The sequence below is a fragment of the Spodoptera frugiperda genome, chromosome 4, assembly GCF_023101765.2.
Source record: "Spodoptera frugiperda isolate SF20-4 chromosome 4, AGI-APGP_CSIRO_Sfru_2.0, whole genome shotgun sequence".
In the NCBI taxonomy this organism is placed as follows: Eukaryota; Metazoa; Arthropoda; class Insecta; order Lepidoptera; family Noctuidae; genus Spodoptera; species Spodoptera frugiperda.
The window spans coordinates 7590475-7605219 of NC_064215.1; the positions used below are offsets into that span (position 1 = coordinate 7590475).

The 14745-nt window shown below is 36.3% G+C and overlaps 2 protein-coding genes across 2 annotated transcripts; both read right to left on the reverse strand.

Moving 5' to 3' along the window:
- Nucleotides 1–207: 207 nt before the first annotated feature.
- LOC118272630 (uncharacterized) lies at nt 208–2199 on the reverse strand. The gene has a single exon (XM_035589251.2). The coding sequence runs from the start codon at nt 1568–1570 to the stop codon at nt 572–574; it is 999 nt and encodes a 332-aa protein (XP_035445144.1). The 5' UTR covers nt 1571–2199; the 3' UTR covers nt 208–571.
- Nucleotides 2200–7027: 4828 nt separating this feature from the next.
- On the reverse strand, nt 7028–8557 carry LOC118272781 (uncharacterized). Its single transcript, XM_035589458.2, has one exon. The coding sequence runs from the start codon at nt 8236–8238 to the stop codon at nt 7234–7236; it is 1005 nt and encodes a 334-aa protein (XP_035445351.2). The 5' UTR covers nt 8239–8557; the 3' UTR covers nt 7028–7233.
- Nucleotides 8558–14745: the final 6188 nt, after the last annotated feature.

Below are 14745 nucleotides of genomic sequence, written 5' to 3' on the forward strand. Positions count from 1 at the left end.
GTCATGAACGAAAATAATTTCACAGAGTGATGTCACTTCTCAAGAAATATCACTTCTCGATTCAGCAGTTTATTTCTCTTCGAAACAAATTAATAATTTTATCAATGTTATAATATAAATAGTAATAGCTGAATATTAATTCAAATTCAAATTGATAATTAATAGTTAATATTAATTATTTTAAATGGAGGAAATAATAGTCACTTATTTAACACAAAAATAATTATTTATTTATTATCACGATAATTACCATACAATACATTGTACTAGATTTAAATAATTATCATTATTAAAACATATTGCACCAATTACTCTAAATAATATCAATGAAAGTAATTTTAATATCATGGTAATTCATCACATTATATAAAAATAGTAAACTAACACAAACATCACAATAATATTTTATCAAAATTAACAATAACTTAATGAATAACTTAAAACTACAACTTGCTTTTTGAATCACAAGTAATCACAATACTATTAAATAATTATCTTAAAAAATAATTTAAACTCACTTTTTTTAAACTCCTTACAATATAATCTAACATAGAAATAATTGTAATACTTCTCACTTGAATAATTCTTCAGGCACGGGTGTATATTTAAGACCCGTATCGTTCAGTAGGGTCACCACCCACGCATCCTCAGGGATGAGTCCTGACTCCAGCAGCTTGACAGCAGCCGCCACGTTGGCACCGCTGGTGTAGCCCACGTACAGACCTTCCTTCTCACCGATCAACTTCATGTACTTCACTGCCTCCTCATCAGTCACACTCAGTGTGCCATCCATATGTTCAAATTTGAACAAATCAGGAATCCAACCATATCCTGATCCCTGCAGCAAGTGAAGAGGTTTCGTGATTGGACATCCCGCAATAGCTTCAGCACCAGCTGGTTCCACGACGTATGTCTTGATGTCAGGGTTTTGCTCCTTCAGATACCTTGAGGTGCCAGCAAATGTACCAGAGGTACCCACTGTCGCTACGAAAGCGTCTACGTGGTGTCCAGTCTGCTTCCAGATCTCGGGACCTGTGCTCTTGTAGTGAGCGTCAGCGTTGGCCTCGTTGTGGAACTGGTTAACGAAGTACGCATTCTGTTCCTCTACTATCTTCATGCCAACCTCTTCAACAGCTTTAACGTCGGCGTAAGTTACATTTCCGTAAGTGCCCTCAACTTGATCTACTCGAACACATTTCGCGCCGAGAGCTTCCATGTGGAGTGCCCTTTGAGCGCTGTTACCTTTGGACATTGCAAGTGTCAGAGGATGTCCCAACACAGCGCACACCACAGCCAGACCGCAGCCTTGGTTGCCGGAGGTAATTTCCACCACGGGTTCACCAGGTTTCAGCTCACCAGATGCAATAGCACGGTTAATCATGCTCAGAGATGAGCGGCACTTGATTGATGCACCAGGATTCATGAACTCACATTTTGCCAGAATGCGTCCGGGGCCGGTGTAAAGGCGGTCCAATGCCACGATGGGTGTGTTGCCAATCAGATCCAGAGCCGATGCCTTGATGTCGCCTTCCAGGTATTTGGTTTGTTCGTTCTTCTCGATGGGAGCCATTGTTGCACAGTTGGAGGTAAGTTTAGTAGTTTGTTTGAAGCGCTTTGAATAAGCAGATACCAGTTGGATACTGACTTGTTCGATTGCGGTAGCGTTGTTATAAAGCGGTCGAGGAGATCGCGTCTCGTGTGCACGTTGTCACTCGGCTCGGTGCGCGCCGCTCCGACTTTGTCGAGACGAGCGCAAACCGAGAGCCCGCTGTGTGCAAACACACTAACGAGCCTCGATTGGTATTCTGACTGACTTCTCAGCGCAGTTAAAATTCAAGAGTCGTACAGTTTATTTAAATATTCATTATTAAGTGACGATAATTGTTTATGAATATACATTTAAATTGTTATCAGTCGTTGTGTTGAGCCGTAAAGATAGACACGGAGCTATTCTATTTATTAATTTAAATATACAATCCCATGTTTGTGATGATGGAATTGTACTATCGTTGTTGTGTTTGGCACTATGAATATGTATGTTGTGTTCGCTAAATAATATCTTCAATGATTCTTCATGAACATAGCTGCGGTAAACGAAACGTGTACATTATGTACGTAAGTGTCGTCAGTGGAATTAAGCAAATATTTGTGATTTTCTTGTAGTTTCTTAGTAGTAGACCTCGTTCCTAGTTTACTGTGCGACTGCCTGTGATCATTGTGGTTTATTCTTGATACCCTGTTGCCTTGTTGTTGATGTGCCTTACGTTTCTGAATATAGAACTATAACGCTTAGGTATCTCGGTTTAAATTTCCTTGAACTCAAACGTAGTCTTTGTGTTCGATATGAATTTGACCTTTCTTGCTAAAGATACTTAGATATGACCTCTAATCGTGTTCATTGTACGAGTAACTTATCATATAGTATGCGTTTTAAGTAATTTTAACTACTTTACCCCAACATTTTCTTTTTAAAAAGGTGCGTTCATGATGTGTCACCTTACCTTCGGAAAGTATAAACGTGGTTATCTTTCATTAGATACCCATTAGATCAGTTGCCGTATTGATTGTTTATCGGGTATTATCTAATCTACGACATTTCATAGCTTCGTGTTGGTACGTAATCCATTTGTTTAAATTCCGTACTCGATATTGCGTCATATTAAAGAGCATCAATATACATATTGTTATTTAATAAAAAATATTACTTGGGTTTGGATGTGTATGTGCCTGTGAATGGAAAATATCTTTAAGCGAGGCCAAATACCTTTTTATTACTAGAAAATAATCTGTTTAATTTACGAAGGTCCAATGTATAGGTATATCTAGAAACAAGAAGCACGGTTGAAATTGTATTTTGGGTAGGTAATGTAGTTCCGTATATTGTCGAATTTCTATATGCAACGTATAAATTGCTCTTCGTTAGTCTCGCTAAAACTCGAGAACGGCTGGACCGATTTGGCAAATGTTGGTCTTGAGAAAAAATGTTTAAGTTTTAATTCATTTCTTGAAATCAAAATTTTGAATTTGTTTTTCGTTTAAGTTTAGAAAACCTTTGACTACATTTAGATTAAATTAAAAAATACATGTGTTTATGTCTATCTCGAACATAATTAACGACTACCACATAAAATTCCATTGCGCAGGCGCCTATCTTACATAACACTACGCCAGCGGGCAAAATACACAAAAAATACAAATAGTTGTTAGCCTTTGACGACTGGGCGATTAACTCACAAGTGGCAATCTGGGGACATTCGACAATCGACTATTTGAACCACATGTTAACAAAAACAAACTTTAACATCTACCGATAAAGTTCATATTTCTTTACCCCACTCTTCATATCAGTGATACGAAGGGTCAGAGGAATTTATGCTTTAAAAATAACTCGATAAGATCCATTTATAAATGTAGATTAGTGGCTATGTGCAGATGTCATACGACTAGGGTCTATTGTTAACAAATACGGGTACAATTTGCGAACAATACAACACATTATTTTATTTGATAGAGGCAAGTAACGCACCAAATGTCAGCTGTTACCTAATTGAGACATCAATTGAAAATGGAATCAAAAATATGGCGAGTTTGTGACCAAATGTTACTTTAGCACTTTACTATTTGTAAGTGAGCACTCGATGTGCCAATTTGGTTTGCTTTTTACGTAATCCACATGCAACGTTTTCCGTAATCTGTGTTAGTTCAGATTATCTGTAGGTAATCCTGTTTGTTAATTTCTTTTTTAACTTGACCTAGCAATAGGCGTTCTTTCTATGTTGTGGTTGTATTTACAAACATATAAATTCACCTACTCATCTCACCTACACCTGTAAAAATAATTTACAGACCGACGTGAAACAACGCTTGCGTTTTATTTCATTGTGCAAGTGAGATTACTGGATTTTCAAAGCCTAATTCCCCAACAACAGTCTGAAATTCCTATACAAAAAATGTGAGGTTTAGAAATTGTTGTTCATGATGTGTGTATTTGTGTTTGTAAATGTACCCACGGCCACGACATAAAACAAATAAAGGCGTAGATAGGAACTATTATTTTATTCTACTTTGCTAGATATGTATCACCTATGAGTGATAAGGTTTCTAACACTATCGTTGAAGGAAGTATATATGACATATAATATATAAACATATAAATGTATGACATGTCTATTACAAAGTAGATATGTTTGACATGTATTCCGGAGTACTCCTAACTGTCAATATACATACAGGAAATTGATACTAGCTAGCTAGGAAATTACTTTTCACCATTTGTGTTATAATTGTCATATTATAATAGGGGGTGAGCCTTTTGCCTTTTACTGGACACAACTCGAGACTCCGTACTACTACTGAAAAAAAATCCAAAAAGCCCAGCAATGTTTTGCCCGACCCGGGAATCGAACCCAATACCCTTTGCCCGGCAGTCACACTTGTGACCACTGGACCAATGACGTAGTAGATAATAATGACGATGTTTTATCAGTTACTTATCACCCAATACTTAGATAACTTAGTTACAGGGTGTATCATACTTACTACTATCCTTTATGATGAATTACAATAAATTTAGTAGTATTTAATTGTTATCAGAAAGCACATTTGTTTCAGTTATCTCATACGAATTCTATTTTGGATTTCTTTTAAATAATACGACTGGAATTAATAATAATATCGATGATTGATTAGATAAATCAGAATTATGACAGTCATCATGATTTTTAATTTACGTGAAATTAATCAAGAAATTCTCCAATTATGTTAAGTATTACTTTCGTGAAAAATTAAAAAAAAAACTTCTTGAGCAAATTCTTTCTTCTTCTTTTCTTGTTTCTGTTTGCACTTTATTCTTGCCCTCGTTATTCTCTTCTTACAGTATCCAAAATTTTAGTACCAACCAACCTTAAATTAATGCTTTCAAACAGTTGCTCTCTCTCTTTCATTAGCTTTACGTCTGCTGCCAAACAAAGTTGTTATATGATCATAATTTACCATTAGCATAAAAGTTAATATTTAAAAAATTATAATGCCTTTATTAAAAATATTTAAAGGGAATGCTGCATATACATATGCGAAAGTTCATTATTATTAATTGGGACTCCAATCTAAAGTAAAAGTTGAAAGAAAATTGTCTAAACTCTTTTAATTAGTAAACCTGACTTATTTATCTAATTATGTATATTTATTTTATCTTGTACAATATTTATATGACATTGTATGATTTGCATAAAATACTGATTAGATTAATAAAGTCGTACCTTTTTTTAATCAAGGGGTTGCCCTCTTGATTAAACACATTAAGCACATTACATTAATGTCCCACCCATCATGATTTTTAATTTACGTGAAATTACTCAAGCAGTCACATTTCTCCCGTTATGTTAAGTATTACTTTCACGACAAACTGAAAAAAACCTTCTAGAGCAGTAAGCAGAGAGTAAGAAAAGAACGGGGTGGTTTTTAGTCAAACTTGTTATATGATCATAAATCTAGCATTAGCCCAATACGGGAGTTAAGTCATTTGAATGATTTTCCCCCATCAAAAAAAAAACACTTTTTGCGTGTACGTAGATATTATATATTTACAGCTTTGTCCCACCATGGTACAACTGTGCGCCATTGGTGTATTAAGAATCTTTATATTCTCTGATTTCTTTAGCTTCCTCCATAGTTATGTATGCCTCTATTCATTTAAGATATACTGCTGTTAAAATTTTGCACATGTAGGTACGGTTTGCGGTAAAGTATAGGTAGGTTGATACAACCTTATCAACCTTTCTATACTTTACCGCTAACAGCAGCCATACTTCACTAGTTCACATTTTTAGTTTTTCCTTTTTTTGTGATATAAGCCGGTGAATGAGCCGACGGATCACCTAATGGTAAGCAACCGCCGCCGCCCATGGACACCCGAAACACCAGAAGCGTAACAAGTGCGTTGCCAGCCTTTTGGGGGTTAGGAACGCTTTCGTTGTTTGACGAGAACCAACGTCGGTTTTCTGTGAGACCGTGGTATCACTCCGGTCGTGCCAAAGCATGGCTCTCCCACGCTTACTCTCTTATCCAGCTTTATCTTAAATGCGTATCTAGTACTTTTTTGGCATTATATTTTGGACATCATCGCATGAAAATCACTGTTCACTTTATTACTTTTGCTTTCTCAGTGGTAAATAACTATAAGTAACTGTATTTAAGTTAATAAAATCTTTTACTTATTCAACGTATTTATCGTCTATTTTACCTTTTTCAATAACCAGATGGCTCGTATTTTAACCGAGTTCAATAAAGGAGGTTCTCAGTTTGACCTGAATGTATGTATGTTTGTTCACGGTGAATTAACCGATTTTGATGTAGTTTTCAGAAAAGTTTCTGTTACATTTAGGAGTAAGTTTTAGTACATTTCTCATCCTATTCGCGTCAAATGTTCATCCTATGTATAGTACATAATTATGGTATGTATGGTACATATGATGAATATAACTAGTTTAATTGCATTATTGGTGTAATAATCCAATTAAACTTGACCATCTACATACTTAAAATATTTTTAAGTAACTTAAATATGATTTTTATGAGAACAAATCATTGTTTTTTGAAAGACAAAATCATGATCAAAATTGGTTAATATATAAACGTAATTAGAAAACTAATATTACTAGAACAAGAGTTTCTTGTGAATACAGGTGGTAAAGACTGCATAAAATGCAACGTGAATATAAGAAACTGATCGATAAATGTACAGAGATATTGATAATGTCGATGATCGATCAAGTAGTGATTGACTGCATTGACACATTTATACGGTTTACCCAAATCTAGAGCTTGTTATCTCTATATTGAACTTGAGATTAGATATGCTAAGTAAATAATGTTCTATAAATAATAATTACGAAAGTATTGTAAATTACTTGAGATCTCATAAAAATTAACTAATATGTATTTGCAATATTAATTTATTTACTCGTTCGTGACGTGTAGAAAATCATTTGGTCCTAGTGATGAGTTAGTAGAAATAAAATTTGCTTAATTTTAGCAACACATTTATTTATAAAATTACGAAACAGATTAAAACATTTAGATTTTTTTCTTACCTTACTTATTAGTATCACTTATCATTAAATACACTTTTTAAAGCTTACGATAAGATAAATAATATCACATTGTTATTTATACTATAGAAATTAATATCGTACACACAATTAATATTACTATCAGTTGTTGCACTGTCACTTTTCACTTCATTAATTCCTCTGGTACTGGAGTGTACTTGAGTCCAGTATCAGCCAGTACTGTGACCACCCAGGCATCCTCAGGCACCAGCCCTGACTCCAGCAGCTTGACAGCAGCCGCCACGTTGGCACCGCTGGTGTAGCCCACGTACAGACCTTCCTTCTCACCGATCAACTTCATGTACTTCACAGCCTCCTCATCAGTCACACTCAAAGAACCATCCATAAGTTCGTATTTAAGCAAGTCAGGTATTAATCCATATCCTGATCCTTGCAGCAAGTGAAGAGGCTTCGTGACTGGACACCCCGCAATAGCTTCAGCACCAGCTGGCTCGACCACGTATGCTTTAATGTTGGGGTTTTGTTCCTTCAGATATCTCGTTGTGCCCATGAACGTGCCAGCTGTGCCAACTGCTGCTACAAAAGCATCTACGTGGTGTCCAGTCTGCTGCCAGATCTCAGGTCCTGTGCTTTCATAATGAGCATCCGCATTTGCTTCATTGCTGAACTGGTTAACGAAGTACGCGTTCTGTTCCTCCACCAACTTATCACATACTTCTCGAACGACTTCAACGTCAGCATATGTTACATTCCCATAGGTTCCTTTAACTTGGTCCACTCGAACTACTTTCGCACCAAGAGCTTCCATATGAAGTGCCCTCTGAACACTGTTGCCTTTGGACATAGCCAGTGTCAGAGGATGTCCCAATACAGCGCACACCACAGCCAGACCGCAGCCTTGGTTTCCAGAGGTAATCTCCACCACTGGATGACCAGGTTTCAGCTCACCAGACTTTAAAGCACGGTTAATCATGCTTAACGATGAACGGCACTTGATTGATGCACCAGGATTCATGTATTCACATTTCGCCAATATTCTCCCAGGGCCACTGTAAAGGCGATCCAATGCCACAATGGGCGTGTTGCCAATCAGTTCCAGAGCTGATGCTTTGATGTCGCCCTTCAAGTATTTGGGCTGTTCATTCTTCAGGTTCTCGACGGGAGCCATTGTTGATACACGTGGATAGACAGATTGAGGTGAGCTTGGAGAAGCAATTTCAGCACGTGAATGTAGTTCGGAGACTGAGTTGTTTGACTGTGATATCGTTGTTATAAAGTGCTATCACAGAAAGCGCGTGCCGTGTGCACATCGACTTAGCCGGGAAAATCACAAACTTAAAACGGTGTGCAACAAACCACTGAACGTCGAACAATGACATACACATTCATGACTACTTTTATATGAGTCTCAGCAATAAGGTAAATAGTAAATAATATTTATGTTCTTTGGTGATTATAAAAGTCATTATTAGGTTAAGATAAGTATTTACTATTTAAGAGAATAATAATAATCTCTACGTCTTTACGTAGCTGAGAAAATAATGTTGTGTCACGATGGTCAACAATAGATATTGGGTAATGGGTATGTATTATACGTTTATGTATTGTGGAAGTGTGCCAACAAAGTGATGTGGTCTCCAAATGTGTTTTCCTAGTCTAGATATCTAGGTATTTACAAACAAAATTGTAACACCTAGTAAAAAACTCTGAGTTTGTAAATAGCTGGACTATTGCATATAGCAAGCTATTGAGAGCTCACATTCGAAGACGTTTTATCAAACCTCTATTCAGGCTGCTACAAGCTAAGTAGTAAGAGGAAAAGCATATAGTCTACTAATACTCCAGGCTATTTCGTCTCCAAGAGGATATCATAAGAATGCTATGTATTTCTTAGTAGGTTCTAGATGAGAAAGTTATTAATGTTGTGAAAGAAGGGGCCTAGGAAATTCCTCATATGTGTTTAATAACCAACTTATTTCATCTAAGAAAAGTACCTTCCGCAACCTTCTGTTCTATAAAACGATACAAAACGAGAATGTTTTCTAAAAATAGCATTTAATGTGGTGCAATTCGTGGGTTAAGAACTAGAGTAGCGTAAGGGCAAAATGACAACTTTTCAGGAGAGCCGAAAAACAATTCAAATTTACCTACCGTCAACTTGTAGGTCTTTTATGGCAAAATCTATAGTATCTGTATATCTGTTTTTTACTTAAAATAAAGCTTTATTTATTGGCTACAGAATACTGTAAATTCATGGTCAATAAAAAAACGGTTTCATTTAAAAATTTTTTTTTTTTCTAAAACTGGTTGACATACGTCATAATAACGGACTGCATTACTTTAATTATTTAGTGCAATAGTAGCGTAACCCACCCTTACGTTTTTTTGGCACGGAGAAAAATTACAAGGTTACAAAATCAAACTTTCTGCGTTAATAACGTATGACAAGATACGCCATTTGAGCGGTTACATTGAAGGCATAATTCGGTGTCCTATTCGCTCGTAAGTCGAGTTACAATCGTTGTGCTCATAACTTTATTGACAAAATAATGTCAAGATTATTGTAAGTAGAAATACTTCCTTTTAGCAATAAACAAACTTTTTTTCTTTTTATGCGTTATTATTGTACTAAGCAATCTACACACTACATCGTTCCAGTTTTTCGGCACATACAAATATAGGCATTGAAAAAGCGAATAGTGAAAAAAATTTTTTTTGCGTTTTTGCCCTTACGCTACTCTAGTTCTTAACCCACGAATTTATAGACACATATATAAATATAAACATTATTATCTACGGAATCGTTGTTTTTATCTCTGTCAGGTGCATAATCATTTATCGGTCACGGTACACCTCACTCTCTGTTACTACCTTAATCATAACATCACATATACTAAGCATACTATAAATATTAACTCATAGGCCATCCCCGCGGTTGGTTTATACGTTAGGGCTCACAAATCTGTTTCTAAAGAGTCTTAGAATGCTGCTGCTGGGAGACAACACTGCCGCTGCTTACAGAGAACGCTGTACCAGAAATACAATGATGAGAAGTAGAAAGGTGGTATAACGTGAATTAGGGATGAAAGGGCTTTCTACTGGATGATTGAGATTTCTAGCCGACCTTAATTATGTCAGTTAAAGTTAAGTTTCTTATGCGCATAATACGTTTTGATACATAATATTCCCTTGTGTTTACATACAATTATAAATTAAGTCAAAGGACTTAATTTAATAAAGATAAAGATAGAATAAAGATCCCAATAATATCATATATGCCTGTAAAGGACACTTCAACAGTAAATACTGCCGTTGCGCAGTCCCCAATCAGTCAGTCACTAGCCAAAAGGAAGAATCAATTGGCTTTCATTATACAATTGAGATACATATATCTATTTCTCTATACACGAAGACCACCAACGTGTCCATTACGCAACAACCTACTAACAGTGTCAATAAAAAATCAGTATCCTTCAATTGTGATACAATCCATTTACAGTCGTATTTGGACCGAAAATGTCGGATTCCCACGGGCGCAGGTGCACCACAGTGAGGTTGCATACAATGCTGAGCTCGCTCGCATTCCGACGGACGGCGCGCACCGACGCACCACCGATCGTGACTTGTATTACATGCCACGTTAAATGATACGGTTCTGGATTCGGCTTAACTTAATATTTGTATCAAAATATTTTTTAACCCAACAAAGCCGTCTTCACGCAATTTAGTTTCAATTCGATATGAGATACATTGAAGGAAATTGAATTGTAAATTGAAGCAACTATCAACAAAGACATTTTAGATGTAAATTGCTATCTCTGAATGTTTTATTATTTTAGGATAAATTAAAGAATTAGGTAAAACAGTCAGTCACATGATTGGAAATTGTAAAGGTTTGCATGACTCTCAAGATTTTTTGCCTATTTTCCGGTAATGACTGCTACAATTACGATGATTTCCTGAACTACTGACTAATAAAATAGTGAAGGAGATTTACCTTATATTATGTACCTACATACTACATATGTTGTTTAATTAATTAGGTTGGAAACATTATAGATTCGGCAATGTACTGTATGCTGTACTTCAGGAGTAGCCATTGCTCTCCACTCTCCGCAAACAATAGCATTAATAGTTCCAAAACTGGTTATATAAAATGTATGTATTTTATAATAAGACACATTAAAATATAAGCTTTTACCTAATGACTACGATTTGTTAATTATTTACAAGTATCTACTGGTATCTACCAGCAATTAGTTTACAAACGAGTGGGTAACAGCCCAGCCTACGTGTCAACTAACATAGGTTTTAGTAACAAGGAAATACTGTAATTGAACTAAAACTAAATGAAATTGGTTACAAGTTACACCAAATATCGTAACGTGTTATTGAGTAAAGTTCGCGCCGGTGCTAATCAGTCCCTGTACCTATATGGCGAGGCAAGAAATGCCACCGCCATGCCGTAGTGGGTGCCGCCATTTTAGCACTAGTTTCGTGATTTGAGAACAAATGATGGATGTATGTAATAGCTATGTATTGGATATTATATACTAGTAAACTCTGGGATGCGATGCCGTAACTCATTGTTACGGTATACATACATTTTCTAAGGATGAAAAGGAGATTGTGTCCTCTAAGGTGTAATTTACCATTCTGACTTTTATCTAGTTCATTAGCTGCTGCTGTAATTGACTTACTTGACTTAAGGTCCTATGACCCCTAGATGGGGCAGAGGGCGTTCACAGAGGTCCTCCATCTCGATTGGTCTTGAGCTTCCCGCTTCACCTCACTCCACGTCATGCCGATGCCCGCCACATTCCGCTGCTGTAATTGGTTCACATTAATTCAAGTTCAAAAAGTAATATTCCTTAAAAAAGGTCACTTTTTAGTGTGACAATATTCGTATTTTGTTTTATTTTACACATTATTCTTGAATTATAATTTATTTTTGGTGGGGTATTGTCAACGATCCTGTCATGGCGCTCATCCTGTGCGAGACGAGGAAGAGAATATCAGACTCACTGACTCAAATCCACCCCATTCCTATTCCTGTTTTTAGCTGGAGCCCGGTAACCCCTTAGGTTATCCGCAGCTCCGGAATTCTTGATACTCTAATTAGAAAGATTACTTTATATGACTTTGGTGTTTGTAAATAGTTGCTAGGCTGCAGCATACATGATATAGGCTAACCCACTTTTTACCTTTAACCATGCGGGGGAAGCCACAGGTAAAAGCTAGTTAGTTAATATTCATAGTAACTATGTAATTTCGTACTGCACTAAAATCACGTATCAAATATAAATATGTTCATGTAAGCAACAAGGTTAACAGTCAGTTATCTTGAGTTGTACCTTTCAACGAGTTTAATAATATGAAGGGTTCTTATCCATCAGAAGTGTGCTATGTAGCTATGCTACGAAGTTGTAACAGCTATGTTGTGAAACTATGTGACCCATTCCACTGATACTAAGCTATGTACCTGTGCGACGAAGATGCGCAGGTCGAGCATGCGATGTATCGATAGTTGCGCAGCCATTCATAGCACGCATCTATCCATATAAAAAAAATGTTTAGCTGAGTCTGTTTCCACCAATGAATATGAGTGGGAGCACAACGTATTTACAGTACCATAGCATAGCACAACTCTGGTGGTAAAGCATTCTAATTCAATAACACACTAACAAACATGTTATATTACGACGAAGCTAAGCATATACTCTCGTAGGACGAGTAACAATCCGGATTCGGTTTGCAGATTATGTCCCGATCAAATTACGCTCACCCTCTTTTACATAAAACTAGGTACCGAATAATATTTTAGGTGCCTGTGAGTAATGGATGTGACATTATAGGTATAGGTACACCTCTTGTATACATGGAAACAAAAGAAAAGGTAAAGAAATCATAAAAGATAAGAAAAATATTATTTACATAGCAACGCTTAACACTAGGACCTTAAGAACAGACGAATCCCTACAGGAACTGGAAAATGCTTTAAGTTTTATAAAGTGGGACATCATTGGTCTAAGCGAAGTGAGGAGAATGGGAGAAAGGATTGAACAATACGAAAACTACATATTCTACCATATAGGGACCACACCAGGCCTACACGGTGTCGGCTTTCTCATAAAAAAATGCTACAGTGAATACATACAGTCTTTCATTGGAATATCAGAACGAATTGCACAACTGGATATCAACTTGCCTGGCTATGCAACGATGTCAATAATCCAGGCATACGCACCTACAGAGTTGGCACCTAAAGATATAAAAGATAATTTCTACGAAGACCTGGACAGGACTCTGGCAGATGCACACAAGGCAGTTATACTAATGGGAGATTTCAATGGCCAGATTGGCAAAAGATTAAAAAAACCGGCCAAGTGCGAGTGGCCTCGCCCATGAAGGGTTCCGTAACAGCAAGTAGATGATAATATAAAAGTTATAAAATAACTTGGTTTTACATAGTGTCTGTATGAACGACAAAGTTATATGTATTTGCGATTTTTGAAAATGTTTATTTCTTGAAAACTAATAATGCTATCTCGTTCAAACCAATTTTCGTTGGTAGTTTCTACAGCATATATTATTTTTAGTTTTCTCGCTCTCTTATTTTAAAAGTTAGATGGGGGGGACACTCATTTTTCCACTTTGGAAGTGTCTAACTTTCAATCGGTTGATTTTGACGAAAAATGGTTTTAGGAACCTTAATGCCTTTTTTAAAGACCTATCCATAGACACCCATCACGGTAATGTTAGCTGAAAAAAAATTTTTTTTGAATCAGTTCCATGTATGGAGTGCCCCCCTTTAATTTTTAAATTTAATATTTTTTATTCAAAATTCGAATAGCGGTTATCGAAATACATCAACCTACAGAGTTTCAACTATGTAGGCCCAACAGTTTCAGAAATAAATGGCTGTGACATACGGACGGACGGACGGACAGACAGACAGACAGACATGACGAATCTTGATGAATGAAATGAAATGAACTTGAATGTTTGTAAACGCACCCACGACACAGGAGAAAATCCTAATGTGGGGCAACGATTTTTTTTTTAAAAAAAGCAGAGTTGTGGGCCTAACTATGAATGACTATGAAACAAAACAAAACTGATGACAAACAATATAAAAACACCTATTTTCTTAGACTCTTATCAAATTGAATATGTGGATGAGTATACCTATTTAGGACAAATCATTGCACCGGAGAATCAAATGCAAAAAGAAATTAATATCAGAATAAATAAAGCTTGGAAAAGATTCTGGTCCCTGAAGGAGGTTATGAAGAATCCACATATTCCTCTTAAAGATAAGATTACAGTGTTCAACTCTTGCATACTACCAAGTTTAACCTACGGAGCACAAACCTGGGCCCTCACTAGTAAACAGAGTGAAGCACTCAGAGTGTGCCAAAACAAAATGGAGAGGAGCATTCTAAACCTCAAGCTAAGAGATAAAGTTAAACTTAAAAATATAAGAAGCAAGACAAAAGCCATGGATGTTACTTACACAGTTAAAAAGCTTAAATGGAACTGGATAGGCCATATGATTAGAAACAATAAGGAAAAATGGACAAAAGATGTTACTGAATGGTATCCACGAGATGGGAAAAGAAGGAAAGGAAGACAAAAGACAAGATGGGAGGATGATATTAGGAAGGTAGCTGGA

Bases quoted from the DNA above. Each gene is read 5' to 3' on its own strand.
- LOC118272630 (XM_035589251.2), bottom strand. From the start codon at position 1,570: ATGGCTCCCATCGAGAAGAACGAACAAACCAAATACCTGGAAGGCGAC.
- LOC118272781 (XM_035589458.2), bottom strand. From the start codon at position 8,238: ATGGCTCCCGTCGAGAACCTGAAGAATGAACAGCCCAAATACTTGAAG.